At 34.0% G+C, this 26,020-nt stretch overlaps 3 protein-coding genes across 3 annotated transcripts; all 3 read left to right on the forward strand.

Moving 5' to 3' along the window:
• Nucleotides 1–2,985: 2,985 nt before the first annotated feature.
• Nucleotides 2,986–6,903, forward strand: LOC112005250 (actin-7). Its single transcript, XM_024037498.2, has 5 exons — nt 2,986–3,116; nt 4,328–4,398; nt 4,716–5,109; nt 5,645–6,258; nt 6,406–6,903. Exons 2-5 carry the CDS (start codon nt 4,342–4,344, stop codon nt 6,469–6,471), a joined length of 1,131 nt encoding a protein of 376 aa, XP_023893266.2. The 5' UTR covers nt 2,986–3,116; nt 4,328–4,341; the 3' UTR covers nt 6,472–6,903.
• Nucleotides 6,904–10,457: 3,554 nt separating this feature from the next.
• Nucleotides 10,458–15,197, forward strand: LOC112005255 (fructose-1,6-bisphosphatase, cytosolic). Its single transcript, XM_024037504.2, has 12 exons — nt 10,458–10,906; nt 11,423–11,470; nt 11,587–11,661; nt 12,043–12,104; nt 12,190–12,256; nt 12,357–12,470; nt 12,757–12,843; nt 13,177–13,247; nt 13,316–13,381; nt 13,955–14,041; nt 14,219–14,294; nt 14,696–15,197. The coding sequence occupies exons 1-12, from the start codon at nt 10,748–10,750 to the stop codon at nt 14,810–14,812; spliced, it is 1,029 nt and encodes a 342-aa protein (XP_023893272.1). The 5' UTR covers nt 10,458–10,747; the 3' UTR covers nt 14,813–15,197.
• Nucleotides 15,198–19,778: 4,581 nt separating this feature from the next.
• On the forward strand, nt 19,779–25,663 carry LOC112005232 (kinetochore protein NDC80 homolog). The gene is made up of 4 exons (XM_024037482.2): nt 19,779–21,013; nt 21,518–21,764; nt 24,893–25,039; nt 25,284–25,663. Exons 1-4 carry the CDS (start codon nt 19,896–19,898, stop codon nt 25,509–25,511), a joined length of 1,740 nt encoding a protein of 579 aa, XP_023893250.1. The 5' UTR covers nt 19,779–19,895; the 3' UTR covers nt 25,512–25,663.
• Nucleotides 25,664–26,020: the final 357 nt, after the last annotated feature.

The following is a 26,020-nucleotide window of genomic DNA, read 5'->3' on the forward strand; positions in this document are numbered from 1 at the left end:
GTGACATGTGACATCGCGGTAAATAAATTAAAAAAAGCCAATTATACTTTGTTGACTAATATTTATTTAAATTATTATTTTAAATAAAAAACAAACAAACAAACAAAAAGGACCTATTGGTTTTTCTTTTTAATATTTTATTTTCACATATGTTGTCCTAACTCTTAAGATAAATTCTCATCATTAAAAAAAAAAAAAAAAACACTCTTATGAGAAATTATAGTATCATGTAAAATGTCATAATTTTTGCCACAATTATTATATGTGTTAAATTATGACTAGTTATTTATCACTTTTACATATACCTATTACTTTTTGTCTACTACTCATAATTTGTCATGTAAATAATTATGACATAAATTATACCATTTTATATGGTTTTTAAAATTTTTGGTGTACTAATAAAGTAATCATATATTGGCTCAATAAAATTATATATATATATAATTGGGCTTTAGGGGACGAGATGGGCTTTAGCAGGTTCTGGAATGATGGTCGGCACTCCGCCTGCCCTAACCGCCCACGCAACCACTAAGTCGCCCCGCTGACGTGGAAAATACATGAATTGAATAGACACGTCGAAAAGACCCAAAAATCCAGACTTGGACAGCTGCTTATTAGATAGGCCTTTGTCGGATTCCATTCCAATTCCCACTTCAGACAAGATTCTTTTTCGTGGTCCCTTATTCCCTATTCCCTAACCTAAACCCAAGAAAAGGATATGATATGTATATGACCAAACAAAAGCAATCCCAGAGTTCTCCGTTTGAGATTTCCTTGTTTCATTTTGTATAGGTGTCATGAATTGTGTATTGTACTCTTAATTTTGTTTTTCAATTATATTGATTTTATTAATTTCTTCTTTACAATTTTGAAATTACTTAACATTATTTATACCCTTATTATCATAAGTATACATCATTTAAAATCTTCTCCCTTTCAAATTCTTTGATCTCCATCATTCAGTTATATATATATATATATGTGTGTGTGTGTTTGTGTATGTTAAAGTAATCAAAGTTGAGAAAAATATCAATAAATAATCCGAATTAGATTATAAATGAACTTTAATTTTGTGCTAAGTGCCTTTTAATTGTTTACTAATTTGATGCCAAATGTCTCTATATTTTAAATAAGCTTTCAATTTGTATCAAATGTCATTTCATCTCTCATTTTGTGTTTGATGTCTTACACCGAGATTTATGAATCTAAATTTAAAAAATAAAAAAGACAATTAAAAAATTATTATATATCTTTGTTAAACTATTTTAAGTTTATCTAAAACTACTTAAGACTTATTCTTTTTTTTTTTTTTTTTTTAATTTAGGAAAAAATTTCAAATTTTATTAAATAGAAATAAGGTCAGACAAATCAATTGGAATGACAAAACTTGGGAGTTTGTCCATCCAAACTAACAATTTGTCTACATTGCGAGCAAAATGAGCAAGAGCATGAACCATTTTATTGCATTCTAACTTCGAGGAAGAGGAGGGCATGGCATCTAATGTCAAGTACAAGATGACTAGTGGAGGAATTTTTTTTTTTTGAATAGATACTAGATGTTAATCATGTTATCATTAAACTGAAGAAAAGTTACACCAAAGAGAAAAGACTAAGATACAAGGAACCCATAGGGTTCTTAGCATTTTGACCTATCAACTAGGGGCAAATTGTGGAGCCAAGGAGGATCAACCCCTATCCAAGTCCGTGATGTCTCTGTGCTTCTTGTGACCTGGGCTAACTCATGTGCTACCTTGCCAAGGAGGCAAGATTGAAATTTAGAGATTGTAGATTATGTATAAGCTGCTGAGAGTCCCTTCAAAATCAACTTCTTGAATCCCAAATTCTGTGCAAAGACCACAACAAGAAGGCTTCTATTTAGATTCCAATTGAATCCACTTCTAATCTATTTAAAACTAATTCAATTTTCATTACAAAGAAATTATTATTTGTTTAAATATAAATGTCAATGTATACCATGTTCTAAAAATTGGTTGTTCATATGTTATTTGAAAAATGCAAACATTAAATTAATTTATTATAGCAAAATAACAAAATTTAAGTTACAGCATAATATTTTTTATTTTTTATCAAATAAAATAAACAAGAATGGACAATTTGCATGTTCTATCAAATAATATTCATACAAATTTTTTTTAAGAGTTAACAAAATATAAAAAGGGTCATAAATGTATTTAATTTATGTCATAATTTTATTATGCATCTAATTATATTTATTTTTAAATGTTATGGGATTACGAGCTAGTACTAATAAAGAATAAGGTTATAAATAAATAAATAAAAAATATGGACAAAACTTAAATACAATTATTTAGACTATATATTATATTTCTCAATTATATTCAAATAAATAATTTCATTTAGTTTAACATTGTTTTGGAAGATTGCATTGTTTTGTACTGCATTGCAGTAAACATATTGTACTGCATATAAGTTTTACTAAATAATATTACAAAATTAATCAATTTATATGTAAAAAGAAACAAGATTAAAGTTAGGGACATTCTCCTTCCCACACCCAAATTCAAGTATTGTTTATGTGTCAACTTTTAATTGATTTTTAGCAATTTCACATAGGTCCATCTTATGTACTTAAAGATACTAAAGTTCAATTAAGAATTTACATACAAGCCAGATATGAACATAGGTATGAAAAATGGCATGTTTCTAGCATTACTAAAAAATAGAAAAAAAAAAGTGAGGTTTTTAAAAAATTATATATATAAAAGTTAAAAACTAAAAACTAAAAACTAAAAACTAAGCATATAACTGATGCCAAACACACATTTAATGTTTCCAACCCCTATCTAGGGTCAGTTGGTCCTTCTACTATTGTGATAATTATTGAATTATATAAAAAAAAAAATTAAAAAAAGAAAAAAGAAAAAGAAAAAAGCTTAACCTGGTTAACTTTGTCCCATAATTTAATAGCCTTACCCAGGCTAACTTCCACCTAGGAACCAAACAGACTCGAAACAGTAACTTGGGGTTTATAAGGGTCACTCATCAGCATCAGTATCCAATTTCTCTTCCATTTTCAGCTCAACTCCCAATCTCTCTTCCTTAAGGCCAAAGCTTTTGTGTAAACAAACAAGGTATGTGTAGATCTATTTCTTTTGGGATTTTTCTATATTCTCTGATCTACAAAATTTTGTTAGCTTTGCATATTTGAAATCAGATTCTGACTGATCTATGTATGTATGGACATATGTACATCAGTACATGTGCATACTCAGTAGATGTTTGCTTGTTTTGTCTTTGAAATTCTGTGTACAATTAAGAAAGAACTATTATTATTAAAAAAAAAAAAAAAAATTCTGTTTGTTTGAAAGAAGCTTGTGGGTTAGTGCTATTTATAGGATTTTTTAAAATATTAAAATATTTATACATAGAGACTGGTATATTTGAAATCAGTGAATTTTCAATTTTGTGATTATGTAAAGAAAAAGCATTCAGTGGCGTGTTTGCTTGAAATTATTCTTAGAAATACTGTGAATGAAAATGAAAAACTAGGGAGCACGGACACTTTATTTAGGGTGCCGTACCGTGTTGTACCCGTGTCGTACGGCCATTTTATGTTATAATTTTTCAGAAATTGCTAGTGTCACTGTATCGTACCTGTGTCCGTATCTGAACCCGTGTCTATGTCCGGGCTTCCTAGCCGAAACATACCCCATTTTGAGGTTGAAATATGAAGCAGATTGTGATGGTTATCGTTTTTAAAGAAAATTGGTGTCTCAGAGAGTGATATATGTTATTCCGAAAAATTATTGTTGTTCACTTGTATTTGTTGTGTTTCTGTTGCGTCTGACTTTATTTTAAAAAGCATCTGTTATGATCATTGACAGTGTTACTAACTGTTCTGTTGGAGGTTGGTTGAGAGAGTTTTGCTTTTTGTGCACCACATTTGGTGTAAAAGAATTACTGTTAGAAGCAGTTTTTTTAAAAGATTTGTTCCTCTATTTTCAATTGTAATTTTTTTTTTTTTTTGGGTAAAAATAAGTCCTTGGGGGGTTTACTAGTGTATCTATCTCTGGATCTAAAAAGATGGGGCAATTTGTAAGGAAAATGCTCAAAAATGCTTTCATTCTCAATTATTTTTGGCATATTATTTTTGCTCCTTCTTTTAGAGATTCAAAAGGTCGCATAATCTTGTTAATGCTGTTATGTGAATTTTGCATTATGGTGCTGCAAAACAAATAAAAATACTTTCAAAGCAAAACTTGAGGTTCCGGTCGTTTGGGCTGCTGTTAGTCGGACCTTGCGTAGTAGTTTCCTTCTACCTCATACCATTTTCTTTGCGCAGGGTTAGCATAAAAGATGGCTGACGAGGATATTCAACCTCTTGTCTGTGACAATGGAACTGGAATGGTTAAGGTTAGTGCATTTTTCATGTGCAGTTTATAGAGTTCATTTGTTTTATCTGTAACAATAAATCAAAATGAGGGTTTTACATGGCCTTGCATCATTTTGGCAATGGTTCCATTTTCTGCAATGGCTAGTGCTTTATATAAAGCTACTGAGTATGGAGTGCACTGCACTTATTAAAAAGAACAAAAAGAAAAGAAAAGAAAAGAAAAGAGTATGGAGAGCACTGTACTATAATGGTTGAATATTTTGCTTAATAAGTTCTATGGCAACTTTTGCTTTTTAGAACACAGTTATTGATTTCTACTGCCTTCTGATATGTGCAGGCTGGATTTGCTGGTGATGATGCTCCTAGGGCAGTGTTCCCAAGTATTGTTGGGCGACCTCGTCATACCGGTGTCATGGTTGGTATGGGTCAGAAAGATGCTTATGTTGGTGATGAAGCCCAGTCTAAAAGAGGTATCCTCACCTTGAAGTATCCTATAGAGCATGGCATTGTTAGCAATTGGGATGACATGGAGAAGATTTGGCATCACACTTTCTACAATGAGCTTCGTGTTGCCCCTGAAGAGCACCCAGTACTTCTTACTGAGGCACCACTCAACCCTAAGGCCAACAGGGAGAAGATGACCCAGATCATGTTTGAAACTTTCAATGTGCCTGCTATGTACGTTGCTATCCAGGCTGTTCTGTCTCTTTATGCCAGTGGACGTACAACAGGTTCGCATCTGTAGTCATAGATGTCAAGTTCTGGTAATATTTTCAATCATGAACATTGGCAAGCTCAATTTAATTTTATCACTTAAGTGGAACACATGGATATGTGGCTTTTAGAGATCTTAATCTCTCTCAATCTTGGGCAGTGTGTGCCCATAAAAATTTGGAGCAGTATTTCCTAGAGCAAATCCGGTAGCTAGCTTGAAAAAGTTGGAGGCCAAATGGAGTTTGATTGGAGTTAAAAAAAAAAAAAATTGGAAGTGGGGAATAATATTAAAATTTTTGTAATAATGTGAAATATGTTGTTGTAATATAAGATAGAATTTTAATAAACTAAATAGGGGATAAAGAAATATAGTACTAGTGGGTGAATTATTGTGCCATATGCAGTGAATTTGGTTTGTTTCTTGTCATTTTGTAATATTTTTAAGTTTTGGGAGATACTAGAATTCCTTACTAGGTTTGTGAACCCCCCTGGGCAGTCTTTAGTTTCTCTATTGTTTACTTGAATGCTCACTGGATTTTTGGTCTTGGATAGGTATTGTCTTGGATTCTGGTGATGGTGTGAGCCACACGGTGCCAATTTATGAAGGATATGCCCTTCCCCATGCAATTCTTAGGTTGGACCTTGCTGGTCGTGATCTAACTGATGCCTTGATGAAAATCCTCACTGAGAGAGGTTACTCTTTCACTACCACTGCTGAGCGGGAAATTGTTCGTGACATAAAAGAGAAACTTGCTTATGTTGCCCTGGATTATGAGCAGGAGTTGGAGACTGCAAAGAGCAGCTCTGCAATTGAGAAGAGCTATGAGTTACCTGATGGGCAGGTTATCACAATTGGTGCTGAGAGGTTCCGTTGCCCAGAAGTACTCTTCCAGCCATCTCTCATTGGTATGGAAGCTCCGGGTATCCATGAAACTACCTACAACTCCATTATGAAGTGTGATGTTGATATCAGGAAGGATTTATATGGCAACATTGTGCTTAGTGGTGGGTCAACCATGTTCCCTGGAATTGCTGATCGGATGAGCAAGGAAATTACGGCTCTTGCTCCCAGCAGCATGAAGATCAAGGTGGTTGCACCTCCCGAAAGAAAGTACAGTGTCTGGATTGGAGGATCAATCTTGGCATCTCTCAGTACTTTCCAACAGGTAAACAATATGCTATCACATTTTGCGTTTCTAAAAGAATTGTTGAAGGTTTTGCTCCATTTGATTTGGTGATTGGGGGAGTTGAGTGTGTGAGTTTGCAAATCTTACTTGGTTGCCTTTTTGATTTTTTCATTTCCTATGTTGCAGATGTGGATATCCAAGGGTGAATATGATGAATCTGGCCCAGCTATTGTCCACCGGAAATGCTTCTGAGTTGGTGAGGGAGAGATTGGTGGTGAATCAAGAGTCTACTTCACTTAGTCTTGTGTCATATGTGAGTTAAGTTTGGTTGACTTTTGAAGCTCTGGTTTTATTAATAGAGAAGGGATATTAGTGTATTGGATGCTTGGGGTTGTAAGCTTGGAACATGTTATGCGCTGTCTCGCTGAGTCTTAGAAGCCAACTTATTATTGGCAAAAGGTGGCTAGTCTTGGAACCTAGCTGGTAGTAGTCTCGTTTGCTTTTTTTTTTTTTTTTTTCATTTTTCATGTTTTAGCCATGAACTGAGTTGCCTTGAGTTAGAAACTGGTAAGTTTTATCATCTTTCCTCCCGTGGTGGGATTTTTGAGTCTTATCTGTTTATATCTATTGTTGTAAGCCTAGTTCAATTTTCATGTCAGTTTGCAAAGAACTTTCCAGAGAACAGTTGCAGGGGTGATCATCTCTCTCTCTCTCTCTCTCTCTCTCCTCATTTTATCTTTTTGGGCATTGGATCAGTTGCTTCTCTTTTAAGGGGCATTTGTTCCATTATTCTTTCTGGCCATATATAAATTTATGGATAAATCTGCATCATTGAGGATTTTTTAATCGCTGACATTCTTCACGGGTCAGCAGTGTAGAGGAATGAGGACTAAACTTCATGCTGCATTTCATGCAATGCAGCCAAAGCCAATATTGTTGGAATTGGAGTTACTAGTGGAACAATGCCTATTCTAGGAAGTGTGGCTCCTGGAACTTCTGAATCTTCAGATTCACACTGGAACTAACCACGGTATTTAGTGCAATAACGGATTTAGCTTCAATTTCTTATGAATGCGTGTATACTTGTCAAGATGGCTTGTGCTGATAAGTTATGTTGCTAATCTAATTCCAAAAACTGTTTTCAATTACGTAGCTAAAAGTCGATTCAGACGGTGTGGATATTGTCCTATAATCCAAGTGCTTACATTCATTCCTTATTTCCTCTTTAGGTTCTTTAAGAGTTCATGCTTCCGCATAATGATGAGGTTCCACCAAGCATTATTTTTTAATGAAACTTTTTAGTGACCAAATCTGTAAATTACAATATAGTAATGCATGAAGTAGACAAGGGCTTTGTAGCTACTCTTTTTGTCTTACTTTTTTGGTCCTGTTTGAAAAGTCAAACTTTTTAAAGGGATATTATTTATTGTTTTATCTACTTTTTAAAAATTTATAAGTTTCTAAAATTACTCTTAAAAAAATTATCAAAATTTGAATTAGTAAATTAATAGAGGTATAAGAACATCCACAGCAGCAGGGCTAAAAATATAATTATTTCGTTCCTCCAAAAGTTACTTTATCTATTTTACCTGCATACATGCTATAACAATAGATCTATTTTAGCTTTCAATACAATAAAATAATATAAACATCACAATAAAATAATATATCTACTACAATAAAATAATATATCTACTCCAATAAAATTATACATTCTACAACAACAAAAAAAAAAAAAAAAAAAAAAACCATAAATGGCACAATCCACAACTACTGCCAAAGAACAACCACCCACAACTAGTGCCAAAAATCCAACAAATCTAAGCTTGATTTTTAGACCAAGAGTGTTGAGCTAACACCCCAGACCACCATCAAACCCATCATCTGAGCTTGATCGAGAGAGAGAAGACTAGCCATCGCCATTGCCATCACCGAGCACCCAGACCACCATCAAACCCACCACTTGAGCTTGATCGAGAGAGAGAAGACCAACCATCGCCATCGCCAAGCACCCCAGACCACCATCAAACCCACCATCTGAGCTTGATCGAGAAAGAGAAGACCAGCTATCACCATCGCCATTGCCATCGTCGATCACGCCATCGCCGACCCACTAACCCACGCCATCCATGAAACCCACCAACCCATGCCATCGCTGATCATGCCATCCACAAAATCCACCAACCCACGCCATCGTCAATTACGCGAAAAGAAGAGAGAAAAGATAGCGAAGAGATAGAGAAGGAAGAGAGATGGCTGAGACTCTTGAGTTTGACGAAAAAAAAGAGAAGGAAGAGATGAGAAAAAGAATATTTTAATGGAAAAGAGAGAGAAAAATTAAATTAAAATATATATTATATATATATATTTTTTTTTTTTTAGTTTTGCGCTATGGTGCACATCTATAGATGGATGTGCACTGTAGCTGAACAGGTAAAAATTTTGCTTTTGCCTCCACTGCTGCAGCATAGTTTTTAGGGGTTTGAGGAGCTAAAAATACCAATATAGCTTTTTAGCACCATTGTTGTGAATGCTAATAGGAACATTAGTAAATTAATGATTTTTATTTTTAGAAACAGGACAATATTTTTGGATTTTTCAAAATGGAATAGAGGACAAAAAAGTGGGACGAAATGAGTATTTTGGTAGTCTTTAGTGTTTTTAATGGAGATTTCCCAGGTTCAAATGCACCCTCCTTTAATTATTAAATTATCAACAAACAAAAAAAAAAAAAAATGTAGTCAATATTCAAAGAGTGGTGCTCCATGCACTAAAAATTTTATTGTCTAGCATGTATAAATTGATGTGTCAACTTTTAAAATGCATGATAAAATACTAATTAAGATATTTATTTATTATGTTGTTAATGTGATATAATCATATTTATTGTCATTAATTTACTAATATTCCTATTATATCCCTATTAATTTATTAATTCAATTTTTTGATAAATTTTTTTAAGAGTAGTTTTAGAAACTTATACATTTTTAAAAGGTAGACAAAACAATTGATGATGTTCCCTTAAAAAGTTTGACTTTATAAATAGGACAAAAAAAGTGGGACATAAGGAGTATTTTGTAAATTATTTGTAGTAATTGTGACTGTGCCTTCCAATGGAAATAGTCAATATTTAAATCTTCTCTATCTTCATTATTAATTTATTATTATTATTTTTTTAAATTGTACCTTCCAAAATTTCCATAATTCGAATTAAAAATGTGTTGACGTAAATGGCTAGGCCACTTGTCCTTTTTTTCTTTTTTTCTTTTGCTTTTTTATTATTATTTATAAATTCCAAAGGCTGTAATATTGAGAAGTAACGATGCTATGCAATTAGTAAACTTACTTTGTAAATGTTATATTATTTAATAACTTGATACTGAATTTATTTATCATTATACTTTTTAATTACTAACTTGATATTGGATTTGTTTAATATTATACTTCTTATACTAGTGAAATATCAAGGTCATAACTATAAAATATTGAATTTTAAGGGTTTATTTATTGTTGAATTTTAAATTTTATAAAATAAAATAGTAAAGCAAATGATTAATACAAAATTTGGTGTGCATTTTTTTATACTTAAAAAAAAAAAATTATGGTGTCCTTTTTAAGAATGAAGAGGCAAGTGATTTAGTAATGATTTTTATAATATCAACCTAATAGAAAGATATTAAGTAATGTAAAATTAGTTAAAAAGTAATATCTGTGGGCTATAGGGGTACTTGGGTGGTAATGGACAGTACGACCTAAATCCAAAAAACTTAAGTTTAATCCACCACATTATTGGCCTGAGGTGTATATATATAATATATATATATATATATATATATATATATATATTTATAGGGTCTGAGGTGTATATTTGATGAAGAAACATCAACCACTTCACAATAAAAAAAGGTCCACATAATAAATGTCCTGAACGTTATACCACTTTGTTGGATCCAACTTCCATGTTAAAGGAACATTAACGGGTATACCTTACGTGTATCTGTGAGACAGATAGAGACAATGATTTCAGGCTTTATCTTGATTGATTCTTTATCTTTTTTTTTTTTTTTTTTTTTTTTTTTTTTTTTTTTTTTTTTTTTTTTTTTTTTTTTTTTTTTAAGACAGTTTCAACCAATGGCATCCGCTCTTAATGTTAGTTTTTTAGAATCAGATTAAGAGACCAATCAGTTTTTGGTATAAGTGAGAATTGAATTTCAGATCTCTTATTACTAGTTGAGCGATTGATTCTTTATTGATTCCTTCAACTCACTGCCCACAACAACGATCATCACTCATGGCCTCTCACCACTTGTCATTCCAATCACATTACCCAAATTTTCTCTCCTCTCATCAGTCATTACCAATTCTAGCTAGTTGATTATATTCCACAGACCCAGTTGTCATCAAAGTCTATACTATTCTCAAATACTTTATATTCCTTTCTGTTCTTTTCTTAAAATCCCTGCTCACGTATATCAAATTATCAATCAAATCAGATATTCAAAACAAAGAAGCCATTTTCTTTTTAGCAATGGATCATGCAGCTGAAGCTCATAGAACTGACTTGATGACCATCACGCGTCATGTTCTTAATGAGCAGTCCAAGCACCCCGAGGCACGTGGTGCGTTCACCATCTTGCTCAATCACATTGTTCTTGGCTGCAAATTCGTGTGCTCTGCAGTTAGCAAGGTCTCATTTCTTCATTGCCTGTCATGTTTTTCCAATCTCTTACTCACACACACACATATATATACACACGTTCATTTTCAGTCTTAATGCTTTTTTTTCAAGAGAGATTTTAACTTATAACGTCCGCTTACGATGATAACTCTTTATCATCAGTCTTAATGCATTCTAAGTGATGATTCGTTCTTTTATGATTCATACACTGTAGTTCCAAAGATTTTGTGATAAAAAAAGATTGTATGTAGTGCCCAAAGCTTCCATTTGTTTTGCAGAGACAGAGAGAGAGAGATGATTGGTTTAGTAGGTAGCCATGAAAATTTTTGGTTTTTTAGATTAGAATTAATAATACCAGATATAAGATTGGGGACGACTAAGAGTTATTTAACATCCCATTTAAGGCGAAATTTGATTTCTCTCTCTCTCTCTCTCTCTCTCTCTCTCTCTCCCCTATTACCAGAAACTAAACTGTGTCCAAAATTATTCCCATCCCATAATAGATGTACTTTTTTCGCTTTGCAGGCAGGCCTTGCAAAACTCATAGGACTTGCTGGCGAGACCAATGTTCAGGTGAGTTCATTGTGGTATTATAGGGGGATTGATTGTTTAATTTTATGATATCCCACTCATCTTTTTTATTCTGCTTCAATCCTAAAACAAAGGTGATTTGTCTGTTCCATTTTCAGGGTGAAGAACAGAAAAAAATGGATGTGCTTTCAAATGAAGTTTTTGTCAAGGCATTAATTAGCAGCGGACAAACAGTAAGTCCATCCAAGTTTTCTGCCTCTATTGGAATTTCATCTAACTAATTATACCAAAGACTCTCACCAATTACAAATTTTTTGGACAAAGAACTAATTCAGTACACATTGATTTAGATTAATTTTTGAGGGTTTCCAGGTAATTAAATTTGCGGCATATTCTGAAATATGGTATTTTTGGGGATAGAGATTAAATGTGCATAACATTTAAGGATAGATTAACACATTACAAGATGTGTCATGAAGTTCCATTTATGTGCTTTTTTATTTATTTTTACAATCGCTCTTCAGTGACAAGGATCAAATAAGGAATCTCTTCACCACTTTCACATTATCTAATAGTACATTTTTTTGGGCATGTTTTATTGAAAATTTTTTCAGAGCATACTGATTTCTGAAGAGGATGAAGTCGCTACATTTGTCGATCCATCAAAGCGTGGAAGGTTTCTACTAAATTTCCAATTAAATACTTCAATTATATGGACCCATACTCTATTATGTATTCTGAAACTCTTGATCATAGTACAGATATATTGTTGTTTTTGACCCGTTGGATGGATCGTCAAACATTGACTGTGGTGTTTCTATAGGAACAGTATGGCTCTTATCCTATAGCTTGCTCATGCTTTGGATCTCTTTGTATATATTTTCTAGATTTCAAGAGTGATAAGTTGTATGTTTACTCTTTCATATAGATTTTTGGGATTTACATGGTGGAACATAAGGATGACCTAAGTCTTGAAGATGTTCTGCAACCTGGAGAGAAAATGGTAGCAGCTGGTTATTGCATGTATGGAAGCTCATGCACGGTAGGAACAATTGCTGTTCTCTTGCATTATTATATACAATTTTTTTTTTTACACAAAATAGTTTGAGTAATTTTTTCTTTTTTAAATTTCCGTTAATTATTTAAATCAACCATTTCAGTGTTTTATGTGTGCTTTTTAACCCTGATGATTTGTTTACAAGTAGTTGAAATTCCTTAGTTGGTTCTGTTTTGTTTTTTTTTTTTTTTTTTGGACCAGGTCTTATTATCAGATATAGTGTTTTTGGCACTTCAGTAACAATAATAGTTGCATAATTTTTGATATGCAGTTAGTACTTAGCACTGGAAATGGTGTCAATGGGTTCGCTCTTGATCCATCTCTTGGAGAGTTCATATTAACTCATCCTGACATCAAGGTATACATTAATTTAATTTTTTTTGTTATAATGACTCATGTATAACTTGGGACTTTCCAGCATGTTATCTCCTTTCAATTCTTTACATTATGCTCGGTTTGGTAGCCAAGGCAGAGGAATTACTTCCAGGTTTTTTCTTTCCTTTTATTTCAAAAAAAGCAAAATTTGGACCCTAGAAAAAGAGACTACTCTGAAGAACTTGTACCTCATGTCCCAAAATGTTTCATGGTTCTAATTATATAGTAGTATCATGAATGCAACAGATAAAATTGGAAGTTGCACATTTGAAACAAGATTCATCTTAAATTTCTGCTCATGATTTCATTTTAACAGATCCCCAAGAAGGGAAAGATTTATTCAATAAACGAAGGAAATGCCAAAAACTGGGACAAGGCAACTGCCAAGTATGTGCTTTTCACTCCTCCTGTCATTACATCTAAGTGTCAAAGTTATTGACATTCTTGATTTCCAGGTATGTGGAAAACTGCAAGTTCCCTAAAGATGGTTCATCACCAAAGTCCCTTAGATACATTGGAAGGTATTTGAATCATCAACCTTAGATTTCAGTTATCTGTACATTAAGTGTGAAATTAGATATTTTAAGTTCACCTCTGATGATTATCTCTAGTAATATGATAATATCCAATTCTACAGTTAATGCTAGAACTCTGCTACTATGAGATGGTGGTTATGTAAGATTTTCCAAGAAATTATAAACCATACATCCGTATGTATATAATAATAACACTTCCCTTATCTCAACAAATGATTCCGGCATGTATCATCATTTTAACTCTTCTACGATGAACAGAATACAAAAGTTATCAGGAAGAAAAGGTGGGGAAAAAGAAGTAAATGGAATTCCCAAATGAACAATAAAAACAAAGAAGTTTTGATTGTTTACCTTTCTTGTTTTTGTGTGAAACCAGGAATGATTTTTCTTATTTATAGTTATCTACTATTTTGGGCATACAAATTATATTTCCTTAACCGATTAATTGCTTTACCTTGCCTTTCGCTAAGTCACATAGGAGTTTGGACCATGAACTTCCCTGCTTATTAACAGAATCACAAGTACTCTCTGCTAGGCTAATCACATTATTTAATGCAGCATGGTTGCTGATGTTCACCGAACATTGCTCTATGGTGGTATCTTTATGTACCCTGCTGATAAGAAAAGCCCAAATGGAAAACTACGGTATGTTATGCTTGCTGGTTAGAATCCTCAGAAGATAACCTAAGCAGATAGAAAATACACAATAATTTGAACAGGATTAGCTATCCCAATTAGTTGTTCAAATATTTTCTTTTAGTATGCTTTTTTTTTTCATTGCAGTTGTTTGTAAATAATAAGGATTTAACTTCCATAAAACAGTCTTCTCTATGAAGTCTTTCCAATGTCATACTTGATGGAGCAAGCGGGAGGTCAAGCTTTTACTGGCAAGCAACGGGTATTGACAAATCTCCTTTGAGCACAGCTTTGTTTTGCTTGATGCTTATCACTGCTTAATTTGTGTAAACAAGTTTCTATAATATTTTCTTCTCTTTTGGTCCTTTGCTTGTAAATTGGAATCATAAAACTAATACTTGAAGTCTTGATCTACTCGTCCTTGTACCACCTGAGGTCCTGAGCTAAAGCCAAGGGGCCATAACTTTATTTATTTATTTTTTTATATTCAAACTTAACAAACTATTTTCTTTAAATGGAAGCAATGAAGAATCTCGTTCTGGAACTTCTTCTTGCTTTTAATGAGAAAACTAAATCAATTTCAACATTGGAAATTCTTGTAATGAATTTTCCACATCTCTTTTCCTCTTGTTGGTTAATTCATCAAAGTGGTTGATACTGCAGGCACTTGAATTGGTTCCAAACAACATACATGAAAGGTCTCCTGTATTCCTTGGCAGCTATGATGATGTTGAGGAAATTAAAAAGATCTATGCTGCTGTTGAAGAAGAGAGCACATAAAGTTGCATGTCCATCAATAACTGTCCCAGGAATTGATTTATAAATTCATGTATATTGAGCTTTGTGCCAACAAACATGTCTCACAATTTTTCAGAACATAAACATAGTTTGGTAAAGTAATAATGTATTGTAACCCCGGAAAGCTAAATTCACCTAAACTTTTTGTCCTTTCCTATAGGCTATAATAGCATTCTTCTTAGAAACTGGCCTCTTCTCATTAACCATTATCATTGCATGCTTAGAACTTGGAAGTTCTTGGTTTTCATCTATCATCTTTTCCCTTTACATTTTCCTGCCCTGGAACTTTTTTCCATTTGTATTCTTTGAATTTACAATACAAATTTTAATTTTGTAAACATTGTTAGTAGAGCCTCTATTATGAAACTCATTATTGAGAGGGGATACCCCAAAAAATTCAGGTTTATTTTTTCGACTTCCACATCTGCCTATTAAAAGCATTCTCAAAATCTCAATATCATCTCCTACATGGTCAAGATAGATTTTTTTTTCCCCAATCTATTAAAAGCTTCTACCAAAAAGTAGATAAGCTCATCATATCTTATACTTGAATCAAAAAATTTATCAGTTATAAATACGTAGAAGGATTCAACTTCATCAATCGATCGTATGATTTTATACTTCTCCTCGAAATGACTACATTAAAACATAGGGAGAGCACAATCCAAATGGTGTTTTGTTAAGCTAAAACTTGGTTTATTTGGATTCAAAAAAAAAAAAAAAACTCAGTTTATTTTAAGACTAAACGACAATTTTGGTTTGTGTACATTGTCAATTTCTAAGTATAAAATTGATTTGATCTTGAAGATTGAGGGAAAAAAACATAACACAATAAAAATATATAGGGATGAATTTTAAACTATCCTATTGCTGGAGGATTGAAAGTGACCTTAGTTTAATTCTGAGTCAATACTAAAATCAAATTACTGAAAACTATTCTTCCTAGTTTTAATTTATATGCAATATTTTTTCACCCAAAAAACATATACAGAAAATATTTTACACCCAACTAGGTGTTTGGTTGGACCAGAAAATATAGTCAAACTGAAATCAATTTCAGTTTAACTGTAAAATTGGGGTCTCTTTAGTGTAAAATATTTTATACTTTTATTTTACCTTCAACCAAATTACACTTCTATTTTCTGGCCTCTATAAACAAAGAGAGAGAGGAGCTTCGGCGAAGACACCGTCTGACATATTTTCCGACGTATTTACATATTTTCTGATAATAATTTTATGTGCAAACCAGACACTAGAAACCATTTTTCGGCGTATTTTCTAGAATGCAACCAAACAACTAAAAATATTTTCACTTGAAAAAATTTTACACTTGGAAAACATTTTACATCGAGCCAAACATAGCCTGCCTAAATGTAGTTTTTTTTTTTTTTTTTAGAATACTAAGTATTTTTAACACACACATGAGGAGAGAGGAGAAGGTTTTAAAAAAATTTACAGTGGTGTATATTCAAGAGGGCCAACCTAAATGTAGTTTTAAATGTGTGTGAATAAGAATAAGTATTTTATAATAAAACATTTAAAATTTATTTAAGATGGAAAAAAAATTCCATTTATTTATTTTTCACTTTGTTCTCTCGCCTATAGTTGAATCCAATTTAGATGAAAAATGGGAGGAATTATTATTTTTGTTCTTTTCCACCTTTCTATCCTAAAATTGCAAGCAAATAATTAACAAAACAATAAGTCTAGGGACACACAAAATTTCACCGCTGACAAGTTTTAAAATTACTAATGGTCAATGATAATGTGATGGTAATAATGAAATGAGAAGATACGAGAACTATTAAAAAACCCTAATTATCATTTTTATTTATTTATTAAAAAAAATCATCAATTCAATTATTGTAAAATATGGTAACCTTTTCTTCATACAAGGAAGTGGTGCCCAACTTTTGGCAAGTCAGACAATTTCCCCCAAAACCTCATAGACAGCTAATGTTTATGAAAGAAAGAAAATTGATATATATATATATATATATACACGCGCGCACTAGTCTCATCACACACGCGTGCAATAAGGCTCTTATTTTGAGTTTAGTATCATATTTATTCATTCATCCCCATTTTTGGATGATGACACTAAGTGGTTATCTTAAATAATAACTGCTTGTAGATAAGGATAACGTGGGAGATGTGAGTTGAGATGTGTTTAGTGTTTATACATATAAATGCTTTTTTTTTTTTTTGGAGAAATAAACTAATTGTTACAAGCGCGCGTGCGCACACATACACTAAATTACACTCTCTCACCAAGCTCAAAAACATTACTTGCTTTATTTTGAGACAAAGATAATTGCTTTAGAAAAATTGTTTCAATTTGAATTAGCCTTTTGTTACACCAGAAGGGATTTGTAAGAAGCTAAATTTAGGATTTTAAAAATGAGTAAACCACTAGTTTAGTATGTGCTAATGTTTAGGGGAAAAAGTATCAAATGTGTGTGTGCTAATTTTTAGATAAAAAGTTTGTATTTGCCTAGTGGGAAGTTAAAACGAGATTTCTTGAGTAGTTTTTTGTTTTTAAATTTTGTTAACTTATGGTTTTAACCCCATTTTTTTTTTTAGGAATAATGACCATCTAATTAGATTATGGGTATTTTTGACATTTTTTAGAGTGATAACTGATAATCATACATACACATCTTTTTGAGAAAATTGAAATTTATATATCTTTTTAATAACAAGAAAATTGAAACATTGGAAACTATCATTGACTCAAAAGTATAAACAAAATTTCTCTCCAAACTAGTTTGGAGAGAAATCCTTCAAACTCTTCATTTATCTTTATATTGAATGTAAATTTTGAAAATCTAACTGTTGTATTGCATGTTCTTATTATTTCCTTCATGCTTGCAAAATTTCAAGAAGACCAAAGATTAATCCCTATGTCATCAAGTAAATGTTAAAATTTCAAGTTTTTATGATCTCAAATTGTGTATAAAAAATAAGTTTATTGATCGAATAGTAAATAACATCCAATTTGAACAAAATTTGATATGCATATTAAGAACATAAGGAACATGAAATTTAACAGTTAGATTTTCAAAATTTACACCTAAAAAAGAGATATATGAGAAGTTTAAAGAGTTTTTCTCCAAACTAGTATAGAGAGAAAAACTTTGTTCCAAAAGTATGAAAGAGCATAAAATGCTAAAAGCAGCTTAGAGCAACCACATCAGTGGTTGCAAAATAGAAAAAGTAGTTCATTTTACACATTTTGATAATTAAAAAAAAAAAACTTGCATTTAATATTTTACTATTTTTTTTCTCTCTCCTTCACCTCACTCTCTCTTTTTCTCTCTAGTGCTTCTCACTCTCACCTCTCTCTCTTTTTATCTCTAGTCCCTCACTCTCACTCACCGATATCCGAAGCAGGCTGCCATTGATGAACGAAGAAGCAAGCCGTTGAAGAAGCAAGCCGTGCCACATTTGCTCTCACCATGCCGCCGCAATCGTTGCCAAAGCTTACTCACTGATGCGAACTTCGAAGCTCACTTGCCGAAGCTCTTGCCATGCCACCATCGATTGCCACTGAAGCTCTGTTAGATCAATGGGTTTTGGGGTTTTGATCCTTTTTAATTTTTTGTTTGATCAATGGGTTTTGGGGTTTTGATCTTTTTAATTCTTTGTTTGATCAATGGGTTTTGAGATGATGGTGGTTGATGATGGTGCTTGGTGATGGTGGGTTGATGGTGGCGGCTGATGCTGATGCTTGATGATGGTGGGTTGATGATGGTGACTGGGTGAGTTGACAGTGGGTGTGGATTGATTGTTGATGGTGGGTGAAGATGAATGTTTTATTTGAATAAATGTGTATAATAGAAAATGAGGGTGTAAAATAGAAAGAGTAGGTTTTTTTTTGCAAAATTTACAAAATTTTTGCATCAACGGATGTGGATGTTCTTGTGCCCAACTCCAACCCAAAATCAATCATCACTACCTCATCATCTCCAAAAATTTTATAAAAAATTATAGTATCATAAATAATGCCATAACTTCTTCTACAACTTTTTTATATAATTAACTATGATTAGTGAAGAAAAAGTAAGTTTATGTAGAAGTGACGGAGATTTTTTTTTTCTTCAAAATAACACTGAATCTTAAACAATTTCGTTAGTTAGCAAAACAATTTAGCAAACTAACATCTTGAGTGTAAGGGAGTCGATTTTGTTGTGCTAAATCGAGTGTGAAGAACTCAAGTTCCATGTAACTTAAGTCTTTAAGACTCGATTTCCTTGAGAGCAATAGTAGACAACAAACATCATCAAACCAAAGAACAAGAAAAATAACAAAACATCATCAAACCCAAAGACCCAGACAAGAAAAACAATGAATTAGAGGAAAACCTTCGCTTAAAGCTTCGTCGTTGCTGCTGCCGCCTCCTAGAACCTTCGCTATTGCTGCCTGGGTTTAGTCTGAGCCGAATGGTTTGGGTTAGGGAGATCTGGGTTCGTGGGTTTTGCCTTCTTTGTGGTTTCTGTTTGAGTTTGATTTTTCCAGTTTGTTCCTTCTTTGTGGTTTGTTGTTTCTTCGTGTTTCTTGTTTGGGTTTCTTCTGGTTTGTTTTTCTTCTTCATTTAGTTTGGGTTTCTTCCTTCTGGTTTATTTTTCTTCTTCGTGTAATTTGGGTTTTTTCAGCTTCGTTTGATCTCTTTATGGAACTCAAGTCTGTAATGCTTGATTTCCATGCATAGAACTCGAGTTTATTGTACTCGATTTAGCACAACAAAAACGGCTCTCTAACACTCAAAATGTTAGTTTACTAAATAATTTTGAAAATATGCTAATTAATGAAATTGTTTGAGTTTTAGTATTATTTTAAAAAAAATCCAAGTGACGGTCAATAACGGAAAAAAAAAAAAAAAAAAGCCACGTAGAGAAAAGTTGTGGCATTATTTGCGGTGCAAAGAACTCAATTTTAAATTTTTCATAAAGCCCTAGCCAATTTCCAATCCAAAAGTAACAAAGCGGGAAAAGTCAGTCAAAAACAAAAAAACCTCACTAGCGAAGAAAGGCGATCGTCGAAACTCGAGTGAGTGAGTGGAAAAATGAGAGGCGCAGGAGGGTGGCGACACCGTCCAAAGGAGTCATTAGCGGCGGCACAACCACCGCCAACCCCAGTGGATCAGTTCCGTCAATTCAACCAATCGCGAGACTCAGACGCAAGCTTCGGCAGCAGCCGTCCTTCCTCCTCCGTCGGAATCCCTCGTTCCTTCGATCTCCTCTACAAGGACCGTTCGCTCCAACAATCGGCCCTCTCCACCATCAACTCCTACCTCTCCTCTCACTCTCACCCTCCCTTCAAAGCCTCCTTGCCTTCCGCCAAAGAAATCACCGACTCCCTCCGCTTCCTCCTCTCTCGCCTCCAGTTCCCTTCCTCCTCCAAGCTCGACGAAGATCTCCCCTTCTTGCTCAAATCCCTAAATTACCCTTTCAAATTCAACAAGTCCATTCTCAAGGCCCCCGGTACTCCTCACCACTGGCCTTCGATTCTCGCCATCATTCACTGGCTCGTCCAGATCGCTCTTTTCAACGACAATCTCTCCGCTTCCGCTTCTTCTCCTCCCGCCCTAGCCGATAACGATCTGAAGTCCTATGTTCTCCAGAGCTACCTGCACTTCGCGCGCGGCGACGACGACTCCGTCGACGCCTTGGACGGCGATTTCGTCGAGAGATTGGAGCGGAAGAAGCAAGATTTGAAGGAAAACGTCGACGTTTTGTCCGGAAACGTTAGGGAACTGGAGGCGAAGTTGGAGGCTTTGAGGTCTGCTCCTTCTCAGAAAGAGCTGCTCGAGAAGGACAAGGGGCTGTTGGAGGAGGATGTGAGCAAGTTCCACACCATAATCGGGGAGTTCACGGAGCGCATGGGCTCCATGGAGAAGGCGTTGGAGGAGAAAGAGAAGGAATTGGAGGCCAAGGTGCAGGAGAGGATGAGGATTGCTGAGGAGAACGAGGAGCTGAAGAGGAGGGTCGAGACGCAGACTTTGAATGCGCGCGATATGGATAGGATGAGGAGAGAGTTGCAGGCCGTGGAGAGGGATATTGCTGAGGCCGAGATCGCGAGGAACACGTGGGAAGAGAAGTCTTGGGATCTCGACACCAAGATTGGACATCAGTTTAAGGAGCTCGAGGCGCTCGCTATGGAGTGTAACCAGGCCATGAGAAGGTTAATTGTGCCATTTTATATGTCTATTCATTGACATTTGGTGTGTGTGTGTTTATACTGTTATATATATATATCATTTGAATTCAGCTTTTTCTTGCCATAAAATGAATTGGGAGTTTTGGTATTGCAGGGTTATATAGTTTTTGCCCATTGCCTGAAATGTGAAATTCCCATAAAATGTTCTTATGTAGTTCGTGAAGATAGACATTTGTGATTGAGAGAGCAGTGAGATTCCTTTGATGCACTTTCACATTAGTCATTTTTGTTTTCTTGATTGGTAATTTACATGTGTACCCTGGTGGTTGGTTCTTCATCCTATGAGCTCATCCTCCACCCATTCTCATGGGGAGCTAGAGTTCAGTGAATATTTAAGTGTCAGTGTGTTGATCATTTCTTTATCTTTTTGTTTTTTACATTCTGTCTTCTACCTTGTGTTAAAACTGACCCAGTATGTTGGTTTGATCTTAAACTCTAATACAACTGCTCCATCTGTTGTGGTTCTAGGTTGAAGCTTGGTAATGATTTTCAGTATGTTTTAAATGCCAAAGGGTCTACACCTGCAGAGATAATGGGTATTGACTACAAATCAAAACTTAAGCCTTCACTTAATTCCTATGCTGATGACATACAGAAGAGTTCTATGGAAAAATTAGAAGAGTTGATTTCCCTTCAGCAACAATCGAAGGAAAATGCTGCTAAGATTGAGGGGAAAAGAAATAATATAACAGCGCTTCAATACCGCATTGAAGAAGTAAGTGCATCAGGACTTGGTCTTTGCACTATGATATTGATGGGTAGATCTTATATATTTATTTTATTCTACTGTTATGTTCTCTAATACTTTGAAAGGGTCTTAACACCCACCACCTAGTTCTCATCGTTCTTTTTTTGTTAAAAAGAAGAAATAGAAAAAAAAGTAAAATATGAGTAGAACCATCACCTGTGATGAAATTGTGAAGTAATGAAGATAAAATGGCCTGAAATAATTATGAAATTTGGAACTCATAAAATTCTTGATAGAAGAGTTTACAAGGGTTTTTTTTTTTTGGGGGGGGGGGGGGGGGGGGGTGGGGGGGGGGGCATTTCATAAATTCCCTGTGTTGGTGAAAGGGAGCCAATCTCTATGCATTTAGTTCAATTTTTATCCAGGAATTTTTATTCTCAAATGCAGAATTGAATATCTCTTTTGGCTATGTACAACCAGCTATGACATCATATGAAATATGGTACCATTTCTTAGATTGACTGGATTTAGAGTGCCATTGGTGATATGCTGGTGCATTTGACTCTACTTGAAGCCGCCAACCATATCAAGTTTTTTTGGAGGATGAATAACTGAAGATGCTGTTAAGTAGGTAGTCGAATTGTTAGAATTCATAATTCTCCTAAAGTCCTAATTGAGATAGATTCAAACATTTTTCAAAACAATTTCTATAGGTTGTCACTTTGTCATGAGTCAGGTTGCATATTGTGAAGGGATTTATTAAACAACACTTTTGTTTCCTGCTTTTGACAATTTCCTTAGCTAATTGTGTGCATATGTGCTTATTTGCTGGGGGTAATGGTTTACTAGTTTCCAACTTGTGTTTGATATTTTCCTTAATGCATTGTTGTGTGTGTATTTTGACATTAGAAGTACTATTAGCATGCTCTTCCTCATGAATGCTTGTAAAAGACTTAATTAAACTCTACCCCTCCCCAAGCAAACAAATTGACACACGGATTTGAGGAGGTCTGATCTAAAATGATTAAAATATTGAAGAAAAAGAAGGAAAAAGGAAAAGGAAAACTTTTATAAGAACATCTGCGTGTATTACATCATGTGATTCATTTAATCATTTAAGCAAGTTACATGACTTATGACTATTAAATAGATCATGTGATTACTTATCCACAAAAAAAAAAAAAACAAGATCATGTGACTAAAAGTGCATTTGGATAGTTTTTTAAATTGTCACATAGTGGGTTGGAGGAATTTTTCGTCCAAAAAAACTTTCCAAAGAAAAATGTGTAAACTGTTAAGAGACTTAGAAAGAGAACTGTAACCACAGGGCTAAATATAATATGTTGAACTAAAGTGGCTGCAATTCTAGCTCAATTGGCACCTCTTCCTGTGTAAGTGTTAGGTGGAGGGTAAGGTTGTGGGATCAAGACCCATTGGGTGCGTGTGTAACTTACCTTTCAAGCAATAAAAAAAAAAGTTGCCGCAATGCATTTTTCAGGTTGTTTAAAACTTTAAATGATGTAATGAATCATCTGATTTAATATACATGGATGGTTTTCTAAATTGCTATGTAATGGGTTGTAGGTGATTCCTCCAACTTGGTTTGGAGGAAAACTGTGTATGAAATGTCAATGATCTTTGCCGGGTGGTATGGCCTGGGATGTATATGTAACACCGACCAATTGTGTTGTGTCGAAATTATGGTTTTAATCTTATAGAAAATGTTAATTGGCAACAAAGTTTTTGTGTATCCTATCCAATCTGTTATAGTTAAGCTTTGCTCAGTTGATTTGAGTCCATTACTCCATTTCCAGGAAAATATAGAGTAGACAGAAAAGACATGTGGCACTGAATCAATCTTTGTGGTTCTGAAAATAGTAGTCCAATTTGCAAAAGCCATTAGACGACGAAGAGATTGATGATTTTTATGAATAATATGTCAAATAGAAAATGGAAACTGGTTAAAAAATTCAACTTAATTTAGAAATAGGAATTGCATCAGGAAACTAGTTGAAATTACCATTCACAGTTTATGTCTGTTTCGGAGTTTGTTTTACTACTCAAATTGGAGTCCTAGTTCTACTAGACAAGTTGAAGATCTAAAGAAAATGTGTCATTGTACTTATAATGTTTAAACTATGAGAATTTTCTAGGAGATTTTAAGTATCTTAGGTAGATTTTTATTTTGAGTACAAGGTAGGCTTTAATTACCTTATTAAGTTTTTAGTTTCCTAGTCTAATTAGGAGTTTGTTGATCAGTCAAAGTAGGAATTCTAGTTCTACACGAAAAAAGTTTAGATTTAAAGTCTATATAAGCGTGTCATTGTACTCAAATCAGGAAGTGTTGATTAATAAAAAATATTTAGTGTTTTGAGTATTGAGACATGTAGGCCTTTTTGTGTTCTTTTTATTTTTAATTTTAACCTTTTATCTTCTTGTGTTTCTTGTGGTATTGTTTATTGTTATTGTAATTCAATGCTTATTAGAATAATGGTTAAATGATAAATTCACCATTTTTTGTCTGCTTAAATTATTGGGTAAGTGATGATTGATCATGGCATCAAATTAGATGGTTTTTGAGTTCGATCTTCACTCTACTTCTCATTCTAAAATTAAAAATTACATTTGTTCGGACTTATTAAGGGGATTCTAGGCTCATAAATGAAAGAGAGTGTTAGTATATTGGTTAATTAGTTATGTTCATTTTTTCTTATCAACTTATGCTTTTTTGGGATAGGAGTGAGTTTATCAATCCCAAATCAAGTCTGTGCTCTAACGTATTAAAACCCTAAAACCCACCAATGGCACACCGACAGATTTCCTCAGCTTGTTGGCATTGTCCTTGTAGTGGCAGGGGTTGGGATCCTCAGCTTGTTGGCATTGTCCTTGTAGTGGCAGGGGTTGGGATGGTGGAAGTGGAGGTGGATGTGGTTTGTTCTTGTTTTTAAATTTGCTACATCTCCCCCACACCACCCAACCCCCCCCCCCCAAACAATTGAGGCTGTGGTTGCCTCTATTAGGCTTTTTAAAAACGAGAGATCTTGGCTTGGCCATTCTTTTCTAATGGTGGCGTAGAGGAACTGGAAAAATAATAATTTTATGAAGATCTCTAATTTGATGCTTATCTTCTGCTGCATAAATAATTTTAATTTCAGTTGGAAGCTCAACTGAGTTTGCTGAAGAAGGAAACACAAGAGTACACTTATAGCTGTGCAGCAGAAGCTAAGAAGATGGTGGAGGAAGTTCAAATGGAGGCTCATAACTTAGATATTGTGGAAAGAGAAGCGGCAGAGGTTCTGAAGGTATTTCCTCATTTATTGCTTGGTCAAACAGTTAAGGCATTACATTGTGAGAATGATTTTTAAAATCTGACCAAATACTATAACTTTGTGGGTAATTACTTTGTTTTTCTCAAGTGGGTAGCTTTCACTTTGATATTAATGATCTTTTTAAAATAAGTTTGATATTACTAATCTACTCATACCATTAAGTGAAAGAGCATAAAGTGCTAGATGCGTCCTAATTAGTTGTCATGTTTTTGCAAAGACATCTGAGTGGAGGTTGCAGGAAGCAGTCAGACAAAGTGAAGAAGAAATTCAGATGTGTGCTCGTGAACTCTTTTCATTGGTTGATTTTGTCTCGAAATATAAAGAATATGTGGAGTCCAGAATTTCAGAAATGAAGAGCAATCTTTCAGAAACTGTTGATGCTGTATCAGATGCTTACAAGAATTCCTTACCTGCACATCTCCAACTTATGAAAACAAGTTTGTAGAAAAGTTTGCCCTCTGGTTATGCGCAACAACGATTCATTGCTTAATGTCTTTGCTTATGTCTAGTATAAACATCTCTGTGAATCCAATATCTTTTGTTAGGGAGCTGTGATGTCAAACTGATGTATATAGTAGTACAATTGCCCTTTATGAATTTTCCCTTGTTGAGCTATGTTTTTATTGGTAATTCAGTCTTATGTAGTGCGTTATTCAGTTAGAGTTGGGGATACATCCACGGGGGTGGCTTGGTTGGTCGGAGTCCTTGTATTGCTTTACATGATATTTGGCAAGAGTTGAGAAGTCTGAGTAATGACGTTTCAAAGAATGTGTTGTACGGTTGTACCCACAATGATAGTTCTATCAAGGCTCTATGGTATACATGATATTACTCATTGTCATTACATGACGTGAGGTTGATGAGTTCACACCGAAGACCCTTTTTTTTTTTTTTTTTTTTTCAGCAAAAAAAAAAAAAGAAAAGGAAAAAGAGAGTAGGGAATGGGTTTTTGAT

This window comes from Quercus suber, unplaced genomic scaffold (assembly GCF_002906115.3).
Source record: "Quercus suber isolate HL8 unplaced genomic scaffold, Cork oak 2.0 scaffold_79, whole genome shotgun sequence".
NCBI lineage: Eukaryota > Viridiplantae > Streptophyta > Magnoliopsida > Fagales > Fagaceae > Quercus > Quercus suber.

Coding starts and splice junctions, on each gene's coding strand:
- LOC112005255 (XM_024037504.2), top strand. CDS start 10,748: ATGGATCATGCAGCTGAAGCTCATAGAACTGACTTGATGACCATCACG. Junction 14,042..14,218: donor AGCCCAAATGGAAAACTACG/GTATGTTATGCT, acceptor TCCATAAAACAG/TCTTCTCTATGAAGTCTTTC. Junction 14,295..14,695: donor CTTTTACTGGCAAGCAACGG/GTATTGACAAAT, acceptor TTGATACTGCAG/GCACTTGAATTGGTTCCAAA.
- LOC112005250 (XM_024037498.2), top strand. CDS start 4,342: ATGGCTGACGAGGATATTCAACCTCTTGTCTGTGACAATGGAACTGGA. Junction 5,110..5,644: donor TGCCAGTGGACGTACAACAG/GTTCGCATCTGT, acceptor GGTCTTGGATAG/GTATTGTCTTGGATTCTGGT. Junction 6,259..6,405: donor CTCTCAGTACTTTCCAACAG/GTAAACAATATG, acceptor CCTATGTTGCAG/ATGTGGATATCCAAGGGTGA.
- LOC112005232 (XM_024037482.2), top strand. CDS start 19,896: ATGAGAGGCGCAGGAGGGTGGCGACACCGTCCAAAGGAGTCATTAGCG. Junction 21,014..21,517: donor TGTAACCAGGCCATGAGAAG/GTTAATTGTGCC, acceptor TTGTGGTTCTAG/GTTGAAGCTTGGTAATGATT. Junction 25,040..25,283: donor AAGCGGCAGAGGTTCTGAAG/GTATTTCCTCAT, acceptor GTTTTTGCAAAG/ACATCTGAGTGGAGGTTGCA.